This window comes from Chiroxiphia lanceolata, chromosome 6 (assembly GCF_009829145.1).
Source record: "Chiroxiphia lanceolata isolate bChiLan1 chromosome 6, bChiLan1.pri, whole genome shotgun sequence".
In the NCBI taxonomy this organism is placed as follows: Eukaryota; Metazoa; Chordata; class Aves; order Passeriformes; family Pipridae; genus Chiroxiphia; species Chiroxiphia lanceolata.
In genome coordinates this window covers 11,713,255-11,731,997 of record NC_045642.1, presented here as the reverse complement: position 1 = coordinate 11,731,997, position 18,743 = coordinate 11,713,255, and the positions used below count along the sequence as shown (strand labels likewise).

At 39.6% G+C, this 18,743-nt stretch overlaps 1 protein-coding gene across 5 annotated transcripts in view; it reads right to left on the bottom strand.

The window, feature by feature from the left end:
• Positions 1-3,701: 3,701 nt before the first annotated feature.
• Positions 3,702-18,743, bottom strand: part of DENND5A (DENN domain containing 5A) — a 68,547-nt gene continuing 53,505 nt past the window's right edge. For 2 of the 5 annotated variants that reach the window (XM_032690294.1, XM_032690295.1), the window contains 8 exons: positions 15,937-16,058; positions 13,887-14,032; positions 13,226-13,344; positions 11,862-12,043; positions 10,918-11,000; positions 9,548-9,671; positions 8,568-8,736; positions 3,702-7,812 (listed from right to left, as the gene is read on the bottom strand). In XM_032690294.1, the coding sequence (XP_032546185.1) occupies positions 7,629-7,812; positions 8,568-8,736; positions 9,548-9,671; positions 10,918-11,000; positions 11,862-12,043; positions 13,226-13,344; positions 13,887-14,032; positions 15,937-16,058 (1,129 nt within the window). In that variant the 3' untranslated portion in view covers positions 3,702-7,628. Of the gene's footprint in view, positions 7,813-8,567; positions 8,737-9,547; positions 9,672-10,917; positions 11,001-11,861; positions 12,044-13,225; positions 13,345-13,886; positions 14,033-15,936; positions 16,059-18,743 lie in introns of those variants that run through there. The other 3 variants (XM_032690297.1, XM_032690296.1, XM_032690298.1) reach the window with 3 other exon arrangements.

Genomic DNA, 18,743 nt, shown 5'->3' with positions numbered 1-18,743 from the left:
AACTTTCCCTCAGTCTTTGTCTTTGTTTCCTTAATGGCGGCTATAAATTACCACTCTCCTTTCTCACTGGAGCATCAGGCTTCATTGCTTTTGAAATGATCAAAGTTATTCTCTTTTTAAATCCAATGAGAAACAACCTATTGTGTCTCCTGGACGGTTTCAGTCTTAGTCAATCTCATCTCTAAATACATAAAGCTGCTCATTAAACACTCCAAGGATTCTCCAGCCCCACACCATACCCCAAGTGTCCCCCTACCAACAGAAAGTAATAAATGAACGAAGGCTTTCCTGACAAGTTTCCACGATCTCATGAATAAACAAGGGGAATTTGCACACCCCTCAAACAGGGATACCAGTCAAGGTGTCTCTACAAACAAATCTCCCAAATATACAGAGAAGCCACTTCCCATCCAGGTACATGACTTCAAGCCACCTCACAGAAAAGCTGATAACACATTTCAGGCACTTTCCAGTCAAGTTTCCTCAATGAACTTGACCAATATTAATTTAATTCATATTTATCACTAGATTTGACAAAATACATGAAATAGGAACAAATATGAAGACTGTAGCAGAAAAGGCAGTAAGAGACATTTAAGAGTCATATACACAAAATAACTAAAGCTTTCTGAGACACAGTAAAAGCAAAGCATTTTTCTTACTTCTGTAAACTAAAACATAAAGTGAGACATAAACATTTGGGAATGCCTGAGTTAGATCAAAAGACCTCAATGCAGCTTGGAAAACAAACAGAACAATATCAAATTTATCTTAGCTAATGAAACCATTTCTTATACATAAATCTCCAAGTGTTTTGTGAAGGATCCTGGCCATTATTTCAAATACAACACTCCTTTGTTTATGATGAAGAACTGCCATTAAAATATCTCTTTTTCTTAAAGACACAAACCAGACAAGCTCAGACTTCAACTCAGATGTCTTTGTGTAGCCTTTTTAAATATTTCTATTCAACTACAGAGTCACAGGGTACTGCTCTAGGTACTAAGATCTTTACTCGGAGAGAGTAGCTAAAAAAATTCTTAAGACTCAACTTCAGCACTAAATTAAGTATGAGGAAAGAAAAACAAACATACCAGGGCAGTTCGACAGGAAGAGACCCCAAATAGCACTGTTTGAGGATTTTTCCAGCAATTTAAAATAAAATAAAAGTCACAAAGTTTCAGGGAGAAAAATAGCTTACTGGTAAATATCTGCAAGATTTGCACGCAAATAGGGTATTTTCATACCTTATGGATAATGATCCTAAAATCAACAGCAGTCTTTTGCTCCTTGGGATACTACACAGCATCTTAGTCTTGAACAAAATCTTCGTGTTGCATGGGCCCGAGCCCCATTCAGTTCTGCTCCACAGGTGCTTTGGGAGGACACAGGTTTGGCTGGTTGATGTTTGGAGAAAGGCTGAACCTCAGGAAACCTGTCTGCTCTTTCCAACTGTACCAGTGTGTGCCGCCACCTTACCATGTTGCAAAGCCTGGGGCTTCTTGCCATGAACACTGTCAGGTCTCATTGTATCAACAGGAGCACAACCCTGCTAGGAACACTGACTGCCGCTCCAAAGGAACTCTTCCATACAGGTAAGGTCCCAATTTCCAAATCCCCTGCCCTCCACTATGAATATCACTTGTAGTTGCCTCACACTGATAGAGACTAAGCTGCCATAGAAGAGCTGGATGTAAAAACTGCTCCAGAAATTGTACACCTGATGCCCTGAGTAGAGAGGAATATTTTTCTCTGACAATTCGGACTAAAAATTGGTTTATGGTTCAGAATCCATGATAAGTTTTATTATTTGATGATGAGCAAACATCGTCTGAAGACATCTAGATTGCCATTTCCTTTGCACTTTTGTGAGCAGTAGCTGCTCAGCCCAGCAGACTTACAGTGCATCATATTGACCCAAAATTTAACATGACTGAGTGAGTTCAAGGAGCACTTGTGACAGAAGCTGAAAATAGCTGGGATGGGCTGGGGGGGAGGTGCCAGAACAAAACCAGGAAAGGAACAGACAAGTGAGGAAATACTTTCAAGTATTTAATTATTCCAAAGCTTTTCACACACACAATGTCTCAGAGCTATAGCTTCAAGTCTTACTCATCTCCAGATGTATACTGGCTTTTGAACAATTGTTTTCTTTTGAAACGAATCACTCAGACTTTGGCACTTTACATCTTTGTATCCAAGGATTTTCCAAGCTACTAAATAGGCTGTTGAATTCTATGTAAAATGACATCTTCAGTAATCATCATTCAGTTTTGCATTTTAACAGGGGCTTTCCTTGGAAGCAGAACCTGCAAAGGGCTTATGTCAGGCAGAAAGGAAATTTGAGGTTTCTCCAGTCACAAGGAGTATAAAAAACCCTCTCACATAATTTATACTCCTTGTCTAAGTCTTTTTATGCCACTTGTAGAAAACCTTTCCCAAAAAAAACATCAGATTCACCAGTGATATTTTAAATGTTGTGGACTTTGCATCTTAAAATGTCACTGTCAATGAAATGAAGAAAGGTTCCTGTTTATTGCAGAACTAAATACAGTATGTTCTATTAAAGAACATAATTTTTTCATTTAGTAGGGTGGAAAAAGGAGATATTTCACTAACTTTTAGATATTTGTATTTCTTTGTGAGAACTTTCCAAGTTATCACTACAACAAATAGTAACACCTCTAGACTTGTGCCTGGACCAGTTAGTCAACAGACAATCATTGGCTGTGCACCCAGCAGCTGCTCAACACACTTTGCTCACTGTTCTTTTTGCTCCTTTCTCTTTGAGGAAGTCTGAAATATTCGAGGCTACCTTGATGAAGTGAATGTGCTTGCAAAGCTGCACTTACCTCACAGCTCCATGCAGGCCTCACCCATGTCCATCCCTGTAGTGCCCTGCAGAGGAATCAGGAGCAGCATTCTAAAAAGCCCAGGGAATTGAAATGGTCTCAGCTTCCAGGTGGCAGGTTTGGCATCTCACACAGGCTCAGCAGAGCAGCAGGTGCTGAGTTCACGACTGCACCACTCAAACCTGTCCAAGGATCAGGCCACAAGCACCACTCCACCAGAGCACAGGTCAGGTTGAGTTCACCCTCTCAGCATCTCCCCGGTGAGCCCACAGGATGACACCATCAGTTGTTGGCAGTGCAGAATCACCACCAGTTCAGGCAGACTACTGTGGTTCCCCAAAGGAACATATTAACACTTGCTATTTTGCTTAAAAAAAGCCTCCACCACAGACCAGGGGGTATGTGAGAGCTGAAGGAACAGAGATGCCTCCAAATTAATGATCAAACTCCTTCCATTCTGTGTTTTCCTTGATGGTATAAAACACTGAGTGATGGCCTCATACAGTCTGAAACAGTGAATGGCAGCACATACACATGTGTGTACTCACAGAGACCTTCCAAGATCTGCAAAAGTCACTTTGCCTTCCTGTTCTCCCCATTCCCTGATTACTGAGCAGTAGTCTCTTCCACTGATGGCAGTCTGATCCACAACAACTGCTTGTGAGAAGGCTACACTGGTGCTGGGAGGGAGGCAGGCATTTAGTTGAACAGATCAGACACAAAACTGCACCAAAAAAAATGCTTCCTGAAATGAGACACTAAAATGTCATACATACCTGCAGTCAGGCAAAGAAGATGACTAGCCAAATTATAAGAGACTTTTGAATATAGCACATTAATGCTATCTTGTCATGTTAGAAGACAAATTTTATTGCAAGTCAGCAAATGAGCTACACCTGTAAAACTGCTTTGTATATCCAATTCACATTTAATGTCCAATGGATTGAAATGTCACAGGAAAAATAAAAAAGGAAAACAGTACCTGTTTTTGTCATCATAATGTAAACTTCAATGCGGCCCTTAAAAAAACCAAGCCAGTGATTTCCCCGTGTAGTAAAATATATAGTTTATAAGGTACTGATGCTTTATCTTAGTTTAACAGCCAATCTCTAGGTATAAAATAAAGAACTACAAAGATGTGAAGTACGTGTACAATATTTTCAAGTATTTTCAAGTATCCTATAGTATCTTGCACTACGGACAAAGATCATTTGACAATATACAGAAAAAGTTAACTCTGAATAGTTTCACTGCAGAAATCTTAACATATTCGTGAATTCAAAACACATAAAAATATGGATCATCCAGCTAGTAGGTCCCATTCGAACAATTTGAAAAATACTCTTTTGCAATGGAAAAAGTTGTGGAAGAGTCTTCAGTTCATGAATATGCTTTCAGCTACAGAATGTCAGATGTTAAACCTTATGGCAGGTAAAGGCTTTTTTTGTATAAACTTATCATCATAGTATTTCATTACACTGAAATCAAGTTTTTATTATATTGCATTTTCTTTTCTGTATAAAGTGTCACTGTATGAACTCTGACAGCGTTAATCAAAGAAGCATAAATAACTGATAGGCAATAGCCTATTTTTTTCCCCTCAAATCAGGTATCAGCCTGTAAACACATTTGGCCAATGTAGCACTATATATTTACTGCATTATGAACTGTTTATTTTTCATCATTGTATTTCTTTCTACAGAATGCATGTGTGCTGTAAAAAAAAAAGAAAAAAAAATTCCCATTAACTGTTACCAAAAAATCCCCACCAAACAACAGAACAGACTAGCCACATTTACCTGCCCCTACTAAACCTGCCCCCTTATTTTAGAAACAGGAAAAAAAGTTACAACTGCGTTATTCTGAGCAAAGGGAGATGAATTTTATAAAGCTCTAGTTAAAAAGGTGCTGATCACACCATTTGTTCTTATACAGTCATCCAGTTCAGAAGAATGGCATGGAAAGGGCTAATGCTGGATCCTAACCTTATTCAGTTGGATTCATGCTAGGAACACCCATGAAAGGAGTAGGTTGGTTTGTGGCAAACACTGAAGAGTGGCAGGAGTTATGGCTGCTACTACAGACTGGACCATTCTTAGACATGCCAGCCAAATCTCTTCCCAAAAACCTAGCAGAGGTTACCACACAGCTGTATTTAATATCTTAGCCCTCCTTGGTTGCTTATGGAGCTAACAAAACCAGCTTTCTTTCTGCTGCATTTCAGAACCTTCTATTGGTCCTTGAGTGGAGCAAATCCTTCCAGGCTTGGAAGTCCTAAGCAAAAAGTGCTTTGAATGCTAACAGGATTAAGCATAGGCCCCCAGTGAGAGAAGGAGGAGGGGCCTATATCTAAGTGGCTTTTCCTGTGAAAATAAAGTAACTGAGGAGCTGGGAAGATGACCTCTGTGACTTCCTTTTGCACCTGGACAGCCAGTACACAGGGTGCTGTCACTGATGGACAGCTCCACCCTCATGAGCCAGCCACTGGATTCCCAGTGCTTGGCAATCAGCAAACCCCAGCCTCTATCCATCCAGGCATTGTCAACTTTCATAATGAGGCCAAAAAGATCCACACCAAAACAGCCATTTAACCAATGGTATCATGTCACACCAGGTGAACTTGTGTAAAGAGGAAAAAAAAAAAAAGAAAATAACCTTAATTCAGGGTAATTACCTCATGCAAGATAAAATTAATCCATATTTAATACTCAGAGATAAAAGGTTTTAACAGAATCAACTAACCTGCTAAGGTCAAGATATGGAACCCTCCTTTCTTAGGCAGATATATTCCCTGTGAAATGCACAGGCCTCAGAGATAGCTGAAAGCACTGTAAAATTATTTTTTTGCTATTATGAATGCATCAACAAGCAATTTCGTGCAAGTGTATAAAGATTATCCCAACATATTAAGTTGAATACAATCAAATTCTTAAAATGAAGTACAGCTGTTTTATTTTTGCCCTTCCAAAGCTGGAAAAAAAAGCCTGAAACAACAAAACCATACCTGCACATATAAAATACGTCTGTGAAATGCTCCTGTAAGCTCCACACTGTGAAAGAATTCACACCCACCCCACATGAGGAGTGGCTTGGACACTGCCCTCACATCTTCCTAATGCTACTGTGAAATCAAAGAAGAATCTTGCTCTGGTAAGTAGTGACAAAGGAACTTCTCCATTTAATAATGAAATAAATAGGACAAAAGTAAAAATAGTCAAAATTTAATACATGTGCTATACTCATAAATTATGGAAGTAAAACTATCACAAGATGTGACTAAGCTGTAGGTAAAGAAAAAGTGCTACAACATTGTACGAACAAAAAAAAAACTTGGACTCTGCTTCTCAAAAGAGAGACAATACTGAGATAAGTTTATACAGTGGAGACCTCTTAAATACACAGCCCTGAACTTCTGTACAGTAATTTGTGATGCTGATAAATCAGCCTGTTCTTAAGTCACATATTCATTTCAAAGAGATTTTTATCAGAGGATTCAAATGAACAGAGATGCCTTTAGGCATTTGCCAAGTTCCAGATCTCCAATAAATTAAGCTTTCGAAATGTTTGTGTTTTATAGTAGAAATGGAGGAAAGCTTTCTCTGCTAAAAACAAAGCATCCCAAATGAAGCAGACTGTGACAACAGGATCTAAGACATATGCATTCAAAAAGAAAAGAAAAAGCCTCAATACTCACTGTCTTTTCAGAAACATTAAGGAATCCTTACATTTGTTAGTCAGGTATACCATTATTATTTCAGGGGGGGCATAAACATATTTATTTAGTCATCTGGCATTTGGGGAACTCGTGTCCCTCTTTATTAGCAGTTAAGAGAATTACCAGCAGCAACCATATACCAAACTTCAAAAGGCTGGTTTAAGTGAAAACATTTTTGTGTTACGAACAATTATTCCAGGTTTTTCACTTAAGTGGGCTACACTGTAAAATCTGAATTGCAACATAATTTAGCCAGTTGTATCATAGACTTTTTTTCTTAAAGACAAACTTACAAAACACAATGATAGGTTAAATAAATAAAAAACATCAGTTAAAAAACAGACTTAATTTCTTCTTCTGTGCAATTACGTACCAATATGAAAAATATTACTTTGATCTCTGGACATTTCATGGTTCAGTCTCCTGGATTTCACTAAAAATAATACTGACAACAAAAATAAAGGAAAAAAATAATTGCTGATTAATCAGTGCTTTGGAGCTATTAAAAAAAAAAAGCACACATCAGATCTGTAGTTCCCTTGCAGCAGAACATGACCCAATACGTTAAAAATCAAACATTGGTAATAATGTTAATATATAAAATATTAGTTTAAAAACTATAGAATGACCTTCTCAGCAGAAATGGAGTGTATACATTGGGGTCTATGACATACAGCATATCTGAAGGCAAGTTCACAGAATGCTGAAAGGCTCACTGCACATTTTCTATGGCAAGGAAATACTGCAGCTTTAAAATAAGCTGCACAATACTCATCTCTATCTCTTTCACATGAAAGTGTGTAAAAAGCAAATCAGCAAATAAACTCTAAAATAGATTTATACCAAAATCCTCTTTTTTACATTGAGTTTACAGCTTCTATCCATTTGCCTGTACTATTTTTGGAGTTTCCTTCAAGAAAAGTCGAAGTTGCATTTTTGGGCCATGAACAAGTCCACAATACAATGTACTGGCAAGACAGAACTTTTGCATACTAACGAGATTCACTCCTTGTTGCTTTTTTTTGTTTTTGTAAAGACAGTTTTTCCTGTGGGACGAGAGGTCAAATGTCGATTCCTTTCACAAGAGATGCCTCCAGCGTGATGTTGAACTCCTGCAAGGTCTGCAGCACTCGAATCAAAGAATTCACCAGTGTGTGATCCTTGATTAGTGCTATCTCTTCATACATCTGTGCTGTAATTGGGCAGTCTGCAAGCAGGGCGATCCAGTGGTGCAAAAGGTGGTCTCTGACAAGGTGGCAATTTGCAGTTTGGAAATAAAAACAAAGCCAAGTTAATTTCGCATCTGCACAGACATGATTTCTATTCTTTGCCTTCTAAGCAGACCTACCACCTTTTCCACTTATTTTTATAAGACAGGGAAGAGGAAGTAAGTGCCTGTGGAACCTGTTTAAGTAGTGAGCATCCATTACAGACACGTTTCTAGGTTTTCCACCCCTCACATCAAGACAGGGTTCCCAAGAGACCCAGAAGTCCCAAGCAGGACCAAAGTCACCACTCTGTGCTATTGTCTTTGTGTCAAGAGGTTTCTAGATGGTCCCAGCTTCTTTCCTACCCACCTCCTACAACAAGTAGGCAGAAGGTGGGGAATTCACCCAACCATTAACTGGAGAGGCCTCCCTGATGGATGATGTTCTGATTCTGTCTTCCAACCATGCTACCTGTACAAGAGAGGGAGACTATTCACACCAGCCTGCTACCTTTCTCTCTTGGTTCAGCTGCTCAGCTTTTTGGGCTATGCAGTTTCCTGTCTGAGATATCTCACACTTCATGTGCTTAAGAACTCAGTCAGGGCAGGATTCACTTAATATTTCCCCAGTTACATCAAAGACTGCTATATAAGTAGTAGTCAAACTGTCCAACCCATCAGTTGCATGGTTTTACGTTACTGATACGCAGCATCCTTTTAATTTTATTAAAATATCTATAATAACAACAACAATAATAATAATAATAATAATAATAAAGAAGTTTCTTTATACCTGGCTCCAAGACACACCAGCATCTGAAACTTGCCATCCTTCCCAATGTTTCTTGGGGTGTTGTTGATAGCAGTGATAAAGCGACAGAAATTCCTGGCCCTTGTCTGCCAGTTCTCTTCTGGGACCATCTCATTCTGCTCAAGGGTCTCATAGTATGTTTGTGCTTTTTCTTAAAAGAATGGTGGGAGATAATGAAGTTTCAACAGTGCATATAGGAGAGAAAGTTGAAAGGCCTAGATTCAAAGCTGATCCACGAGTATCCTGAATGATTACATGTAGGCATTGTTTTTTTCTGTTTGATTCAGTCTTGTGTTCCCTCACTTCCCTCCCTCTAAACAGTGCTGAAGAGGTTCATGTAGCTACTGAATTTTGAGTGCTACAGTAAAATGATCATATAAGGAGAACAGTGATGTCAAGGTACCTACTCAAAACACAGAAACACTACTCAAAATAATTCCTTTTCTAAAAGGTGTTTGTGAACTCAGATCATTTATACAGCTCTATGTCAAAGGATCTAGACCACTATGTAAAAAACGTATGCTTACAACCCCTTTATTACAATGTCCAGTAAGTATCCACAGCACTAGATCCATCTGTTGGTGCTTTATAAGGCAACTCAACTTCTTAGAAGTGTGATTTATTGCTTTCACTATGCTCAATTAAGAACAAGGTTACCATATGTCAATTCAGCACCTTATTTATATAACTCTTACTCAGTAAGAAAGTTTGTTTTACACTATTCTGCTAGAAGGAAAAAGCCCAGTTACTGCATTAAGTACAGTGTCAGCTTTGGCACAAGACAGAGGCTTTTTCTCTCAACAGTAGGAGGAGGTAAGAGCTCTCATGGGAATTCAGCTGCTGAGATGCCTCCAAGAACTGTGCTGTTCACACCAGCTGAGACACAGCAGCGATGATAAGGAACACAGATGGATGTATTTCAAAGACACAAACAGGCTCTGGTATGTCTTCCTCCCACTTACCTAAAAAATCCCAAATAAAGACGTTTTTGAAGAGTCTTGGTGATTTAAATCCATGCTGAAACACCTGCTCGAGAGCTGAAACAAGTCCACTTTCTCCACACAGCAGCAGTGTCAGACTGCCTCTCTGCCAAGCACACACAGAAAGCACACATACTTAGTGCCTCGGTTTGGAAGTTGAGGACACAAATGTCTCATGCATCTAGTAAGTTTTTAAATAAACAGATGCCTAAACATAACAGTCTGTTGTCAAACAATGACCCCAGACAGGATGGCCCAGTTCTCACAAGTCCCGAGCACTCAAAAATGTATTGATCTCTCTAAGAATGAGGCCAAAGAAAGCAGTGTCAGGACCTAGTCATCATCATCTAATGAAGCCTCAAGAAGGTCATGATAATGAGCAGGTTTTACCTATAATAATGACCGCTGTAGAGGACATTAAGAAAGTATTTTCTTCCTTAAGTAATAAAGATCCCAGATCCACCATAGCAGGTGTCCCTGATTGTTTGCTTACCAACAAAAACAGCATTCAATGCTCTGAGAAAAATTAAATTCTTCTTTGGAACACAATGGTAAATTCTATTTTTCAAAACCAGTGCATGACCACTTGAGATTATTGTGTCTACGTGATCATCAATCAGAATTACACTGAACTTAGAAGACAGGTGCAGTAGGAATGGGAAGACCTATTTGTAAAAAATTAGTGACTTTCAAGAGTCACCCATACAGAGCCAGCACTGCTCATTCTGGCTCACGAGGGCTGGACTGACTGTGATGGTCTGACAGAGACCTTCTACTTAGGTTTGTTTCAGGAAATCACTGCTGTGTCAGTCGATTGCCTCTGTGATGTACAAGTGTACCAGAGTCTTTAAGAGCACTTCTGCTTCACTTGCCTGGGGGGTGTGGGTGTTTGCAGGGAGGTCTTTTTTGTTTCTTTTTTTTTTTTTTTTAAAGTGGCCTGTGGGTTTTCACATTTTAAATAGCCAAGATAATGCAAACCAGACATTAAAAACCTACTCAGAACTCAATGCAGATGTAAAATGTCATTTAATTTAGAACAAACTAAACAGGAGGCCATATTCTTGACAGTGGCATGGGTAGAATCCATGGCAGAATTTGCCTAATAACACAATTTCCAATACCAGAATGTTAACATTTAATTTAAAAGAATGCTCCAGTTTGCAGCAAAACAGAGGTATTTGAGGCTATGCTGTTTCAGCAGTGTAGTCTCAGTATCCCATTTTTTATCTCCACTTAAGGAATTTTCAAACAGATGGCTGTTCATTCAGTTTACTTATTTCTGTTATATATTCTCCTATGCTTACTATTACGAGTTTTACAACAAGGGTGCCATTACACAAACAACTCCTCACCTCCTTCTCTGGCTTGTGGAAATGCTTGACAATCCCATTAACAGCTTCACCAATAGCTTCTTGTATCTGACCAGTATTTAACTCTGCAAAACACAAAAATATATCCTGTCACTTTCTTATAGCTTCAGAAATTGTATGTGTGCATACAGAGAAGAGGAGCATGAACCAGTGTAACTTAGGCTGTTAGCGAAACATTGCAGGACTGTGCATAATGGAAACCAAACTCTATTTTTATTTACTGTTGAAGGGGTAGAAATGGAGATGGTTTGGTTTTATATTGAAGTTAACACTGTGGTGTTTCAACACAACAGATGGAAAGGGCTTTTACATATTATGTGAATTTTCAGACCATGAAAATTTTCTTACCTAAAGCTAAGAAAACAATTGTGACTTGATTAGAACCAGCAAATCTGGGCATCCTGGAAATACTTCCTGTGATAGTTTTGCTGTAAACCCAAGTAAGCTTGGGAGCAAGGCAACCACCTAATTTAACAAGAATAAGACCACTCCAGAAGAGTGATCTCAATAGAAAACAAACAAAATGAAGTCCATGAAGAGAAAACACTAGCAAGCTTTTCCATCCACAAAGGATAGACAGAGAGAGGGCAGCAAATTTCTACCTTCCTCCATAGCATTCATTCCACAAATGAAAGACAAGAATACAGAAAACACCAGAGGGGCAGCTAAGCACTAGACCAGGAGTACAGGGACATCTTCCTCCCATCCTTACAGACATTCAAAACTTGAGTAGACAGAACAGGTTGTTCAGGACTGTAATTTGGAAGTCAGCTGGATTTTGAGCAGGGGGTTGGGCTAATTGAGTTTCACAGGTCCTCTCCAAGCCACAGTTCTAAAAGATAAGGAAACCTACAGCTCTGTATGCAAGCAGCTGCCCTCAGCTGATGATGCAGACCAGTCCAAGACAGGAGAAGCCCAGCACTCACTTGGCTTATTGTTGGGTGATATAGTGACAAATCTTCTGATCATGCTTGGTGACTGCTGCAGGGGAGGGGTTCGGCACTGCCGCTCGTCAGCCTCCGTGTGTGAAGTCAGCAACTCTCCCACCAGGATCCTCTCTAAGCTGCCATCATCCATTCCCTTTCCAAGCCACCTCCCACAGGGAAACCTAGGAAAATCAAGGAGATACATGGATCAAGCCAGATTCAATTTCATGCCAAAGACTTTCAACTGCAGTGGCCTGAAACCCAAATCCTGCTAGTATTGTTACTAGAAATACTTCTAGCAACAAAGCCTTGGGTTTGGCTTCCGCCAGCACAGGCAGCAAAAGTAAAACAGTTTTTCAGTTCCAAGTTTGTGCTAAATGTTGCACTAGATGATCTGCAAGGCAAACAGGGGCAGATTTTGCTTGTGTCCCACATGTAGCACATGATTTGAGGGCTGCAGAGGAAAAAGAGGTAGGAGGGGAAGACCCACTATACCCCAAAGATGGGTGATGGAATCCACCTATGCTTTCACTGAATACACTACATAGCAGGCCAGCTACAAAGAAACCCCACAACCCAAACATATACTTCAATGACAAAAAACACCAATACTTCTATTGAATTGGGATATTAAATGAAGCACTAGAAAGCACACGTGCTCCTTCACTCATTATCTCTTTCTCTGAACCAGTGTTGATGTCAGTTTAATCAGCTTAATCGGAAAACTGAACAGCATCCAAAAATAGAATCTTTCCTCTTCATTTAATTACAAATGATCTGGCATGGAGAACTGAGTGGACTCACCCGCCAATTTGTCATCAACATGAGCCTGACAGTTTCACTGAACAAAGTACAGGGTACCAGACTGTGCTGTACCAACACAAATAAATGTAATTCTCATTGTAAATCTTGTTCTTTTACTTTCACTATGCAAACTCAGGTTTCTAACACTCATAAGCCCTTGTGTTCCAACTTGTGTCCAAAGGTGCCTCTATAACACTTAAAACACTTGGTCTTAATATAAAATGCCACCTGTATTTGGTAAGCAGCAAGCTCTGATGTGCTATTTCTTCCCTGGGCTCAAGGCAGATTTTTTTTAAGATGCGCAATAGTCAACTCATCTTCTCCACCAACAGTCTGAGGCTAGTCATGAGCATCTGCAAACTGAAAACCCTGTTTAATTTTCTAAGAACCATGACTTGTTTAATGTCAGAAGCCAAATGATCTTTCTGTGCCTTCAGGTAGCAGCAACTGTAGACACAGAGTCCCAGGGGATCAGACCTTTCTGCTCAAACAAGCCCTACTGTGCCAGCTCCCTGCAGAAATTCTACTTACCCAACGTGAAATGTCAGGATGATACTTACTTGTAAGTATGCCCTGTTATTTCATTTCTGACCATAACATATTCCACGAGCCACTTGGCATACAGCCCTGAATTATCATGTCCTATTTGCACTGTGGTCAGTTTTCCCAGGTTCTGGCACTGAAAATTAAACAAAGAGTTTGTCAGAGTAAACTGAAATAAAGCAGCATATTGAAGGAGTAAACTATTAGAGAATGTGCTCTAGAACAGAAAATCAGAAATGTGGTTTCCCATTTCTCACTGCTTTGATTGGTTCTGGGCTTTTTACTGGTAAGCTGCTTTACTTTTGTTTATTTGCTTTGTTTTGTTAAATACTATTTTGATCAGCAGAGAGAACATCAGCTGAACTAGATTTTTCAATTAAATTTTATCCGAACTGCACAACACACAGTCAAAAATCAGAGTAGAATCACTCTGTTTCCAACAGAAGAGGATATGACACCTCCCACCATCACAGCACAAAATCATAATAAAAAGACAGTCTTGTCCATCCTTGGTTATTAAATATAGATTAAATTTGCTGTGTATAGGCACAGGAAGTATCTGTGACTAACCACACAGACTAAAGATACGAAATGTATGGCAAGGTGGTGCAGCAAGGGGAGAATTTTAAAACTGAACAGAACATCCAAATAATTTTCTGTGTAACAAGTAATACAAACCTCAAAAGTCATTTCTAATATGTTCCTGGGAATCTGCAGGACTCCTGTCTCACCCAGCTCTCCCGAGATACAGATCCAAGGATTGGCTGTGAACATTGAGCCACCAAGTTTTTTGCTAGGAACAATCAATATATGGTATGGTATCACTGCAAACACAAGAAGAAATAATAAAAATGAAGAGGGATAGTTATCTAACCTCTTTAGTGAACAGAAGGGCAAAACATGAGTAATAAAACAACACTGGAGTACCATGAAATGTAAACAAACCATCAGAGCTGCTATTTAATCCTGCTAACACTTGCACACTAAGCAATGATTGACAGTGGGGAAATCTACACATATATACCAGTCACTAAGAAGCAGAGCTGACAGCAAAACAGTGTCAAGAGAAAAAAGAAATATGGATGGAATCATGCCTTCCTATGAGTATAATCATTTTTCATTTACCAGCCTCAAAACGTGCCACGAAGATGGTTACTTGTCCTCAGCTTAGAGACGAGGAAGTAAAGACACAGTATTCCCGTATCCAGGACTGCACTGCAGCTCAGCATGCTGCTCAATGCTCAACTCCTACCTGCCTGTTTCTCTGTGTGTATGAAGGCCCAGGGCACAACTACCCCAAATCACACTCAGTTATTGAAGCCTTTCTTTGCAGGCCTTGATTGCAGCAGCAGTCACTACTGTGGCTGGGCAAGTTCAGCAAAGACACTGTAGTGCTGCAAGTTTCTCTGTACCACGTCGCTCTTAGCTATGCTAACTTTAAGACTTTTTGATTTTTAAAAAGAACAAACAACTTTTTTCCCTTCTAAATAGCACCACGCATATGCTCAAGTGCTTTCTGGTACTCTGTTTTATCTGTGACTAATTCAATATAGTATCACCTGAGCTGCAGCCCCTTCTCTGACTCAGGAGGCACGTGCTCTTCCATTGCCCAGCATCTCCTGCACAGCCCTCGGTTAACAAGCCTTTTACAACAAAATCCAATTCTCTGAATGGTCACTGTGTTTCTTGGCTATCTGCCCTCCTTTTACAGTGCATAAACGGATTACAGTCAGGGCTTTTCAGCTGAGGCCTTTAATACATTTCTCCCTCAATGCCTCCTCAGCTGTCAGTGCCCTCAAGAAAGCATTTGGTGGTTGGATTTTCTTAAAAGCTCAATGCTTGCAGCATTTAAGAATGAATTTAAATGTTTCCCTTTTTATTTTCTGTGCTGATAGTCTTAAAGTAAGTGACAATTTAATTGCATCCAGCAGAGCAGATTTTAGCATTATCCAGAACCTGCCCACAAGACCAAGAGCTATTTTGCTTAGATGTGTGTTTGTTCTGTCCTTCACACGCACAAAAATGGATCAGAACACACCACCAAGGGCAGCTCCTACCATGGAGCCACAGGGGCCCTTTCACACACACCCACCCCCAGTTTTGTAAGCCTTGCTGAAGTCTTCCCTTATTTTGCCTTGCTAGTTGTGTCCTGTGGCAGCAGTCACAGCACACAAATCATTTCACAACTCTGTAATACATTTAAGTATCAACAACAGTTCAAAAGCTTCTCTAGGGCATCTTTTTAAAAAACAGAAGAAAAAAGAAAAGGAGGACTTCAATGTGTTGAGGAGGTCTTATGCAGCTCCCTCAGTGGGAGTTTCATTGTTATCCCAAACTCAGAGACAGGCATGCAGTAAAGTAGGCTGAACATGAAGCAAGGGAAGTTTGGCTTTTTTTTAATTCCTAGCACGTGTTAATATTCTTACCTTGAAAATGAACAATCCATAGTGTTCTTGTTTAGTATCATGCAAATGAGCCCACCAACAATTTTCTGTTGAGAACTCTCCCCCAGCTAAATGGATTTTACCAAGTTAGAAACAAAAGCCTTTGGTGACACAGAAAGAGAGATGCTCCTGCCCACCAGAGTGGATCACAGAAATAGCAGTACAGCATGCAGATGGATACCAGGAAAGAAAGCAGAACAACTACATTAAGGTATGTTGCTGAGAGCCTTCCAGAATTTCCACCAAATCCAGAAATCAGAGTTCCAGGGAAAGCAAATACTTACAGATTGTTGTGAAAACATTGGTAAAGCAAAAGTAATCAACAGCATTGAATGACAGGAGATGATATAAGAATTGTTCTTTCTCATCATCACAGCGGAGGAATGCGTAACGCTTGTAGAGTTTTCTGACAAAGCAAAACACATAATCTGTCACAGTAACAAGATGCTTTCAGTGAAATGCTTTATATTGTGCATATTTATTAGGCACACTATGAATAATGGACAAGCAATTACAAATGATACTGGTAGAGTCAAGAGTGTTTAATGTGCCAAGATATGTTGAACCTCTGCAAGTCTGGAGTCTCCCAAGTGCATCAGTCCAATATTTCACATATCTTCCACCTCTTGAAAGCAAGGTTTTGTCTGAGGGTCTTCTCCCACCCAAAACCACCCCAAGACGGAAAAAGGAATTTTGTACTTTCTTGAAAAAAAATCTGCCTTCTTTTGGCAATGTAAAATGACACAACTGAAGAGAGTCCTCCTAAGTTACTTCCAAGCAGAGGGTGCCACAGGAAACTTCTCCAGCACATGACATAAGACAGGAGACACTTTTTAAAATGACATCAGGGCAAACACTAGGACTATCTGCTTGTATTTGGTTATAGGGGGCCTACAACAACCCATACATTAAGCCAGGGAACAGTTTAAGTGTTGACAGTACACAGTTCCTGACATAACCAAAATGATAAGCATGCAAAGGTGGCCTAAAGTCCTGCTGTTCCTTTTCAGTAGGTTGTAAACTCTGCTAGGACTGCAATGCCACACAGAACTGCAACTTGTAAGTGGAAATATCAAAAGATGTAGCTCAGTGGCCTTCCCTCATTAGTGGAGACACCAACGCCTATGCAGAAGAACGCACTGTAAACAGAAACCATCTTATATACTTCTTAAAATTACTCAAACACATGAGAGAATTTAACACTGCAAGACTTGCAAATAAGAAACTTCCAAGTGCAAATTTTGGCTGGAAAATACTCTTGAAGTTACTCACTTGCACACAGCAATCACCACCATTTTTGTTAATTATGCAACCAATAAATAATATCAGTGTTGGTGAATAATCACAAAGGAAGAGCATGCCAAGATGTATCAAAATCCAACTGATGCTAGAGGAATATCCAAACCATCACAAATGCAGGAATTAGGTATTAGAAATGCTGGCAGCCATGGATAGGTGGCTCCTACCAGGAGGGCCCCCTGATAACTCCCCTCAATTTCAGTATCAATGTACAGAAAAGTCAGCAAATTACTCACAAGATAGAAACTTGCAAAACAAATCAGTGATGATCAACATACAGATATGTTCTCAGCTACAAAACAAACCTACCACTGTAGACTGGCAGGAAATGTTCAATGGAAATAAAGATAATGAGCCTTAAATCAACAAAACCTGCCTGCAGCCACAGGAGTATCAAACCCACAAAAGGTCTCACAGGTGCCCATGTCCATGTTTAATTTGAACAATCTGAACCATGTGTTTGATGAGGAGCCCGTCAGGGTACGTGCTGTCCTGTCTTTTCAAAGGTAAGGTTTCTCAGTTTGCTCGTGCACATAAAGGTCTCCTTTCAGTGAAGCTGTGTGATTTCTTCCTCTTTCCTAACTCTAGTCCCTTTGCAGACTAGCAAGAAACCAAACACATTACGATTCCCTTATAATTTTAAGCAGATGTCAAGTTTAGAGAATGGGCTAATTAAAATATCTAACAGTGGCTTCAAAAAAGACCACTACGCAATCTTGTTAACTGTAAAATGGTAGAAGTTGCACAATTACTTTTAGTACCTCACTGAACTTGGCACTGCTTCCTCTAAAACCAAGTGGAACACACTTTAACACCATGCTGCCTAGAACAGCTGTCTTTAAATAGGATATATCTAAATATGCACAAAGCAGACAGGACTACAAAGAATTGATGTCATTTCTGTGCAAGTTGCTCCTTTGCTTGTTACTTTCATTTTAAACCTATTTTTCTTGCTGTCTCACTCCGTTCTAGAGAATCAGAATCTACCTCATAGATGAACAGTACACTGGCCAGTATTCAGAAAGTTGGTTTTTTTCTTCTATTTTTGTGGGGAAGGGCATGGAGTGTGGTGGTATATGGAAAGTTCTCTCACAGCACTTGCTCTGCATGGGACAAGCAGTGCTAAATACAACATTATCTGAATTGCTGACTTCACTGGAGAGGCTTAACCTTAATTTAGAGATACAGGTAGATTTATAAGCTGCCCTCGCTCTGTCCTTCAGCTTTTCTTTGTTCACTGAAGGAAGGCCACAACTTCTTCCGAAAGTCCAACATAAAGCAATACAAGGCAAATCTCAAATAATCAGCAGCTGGGGTTCAGGGGTATTGGGGGAGGGAAGAAATTCTTTGGAAGGTGGTGAGTGGAAGGAGAGGAAAGGAAGAGCAGACAGCATAGGTTACACTGTTTCCAGAGAGAAGTCTTCAATTAAAGCTAATGGCAATTACTATGGCTTTAATTTCCACATATTAAACAGTATATCCAACCTTATCAGTAAAACATCTTTTTTCTGCATAGGTTATACTAAATCAACATCAAATTGTTACTCCTAAAACAATTAGTATTACGTGTGGCCTGTACTCTGATCTGTGCAACTATTAACAAAATAATTATGTTTACAAAGGTAATATAATGCTTTGGACATCACCAAGTATATAGGTCCTTGTGCTGAGCATTTCTCCTTCTGCCCTTCAACATAATTACTTATACAAAGCCCTGGCACAGAGTACTTTCAACAGAGTTTAAGCCTGAAGTAGAGTCTTCAGCTTTCACTCACATCCTCCTCTCTGGCAT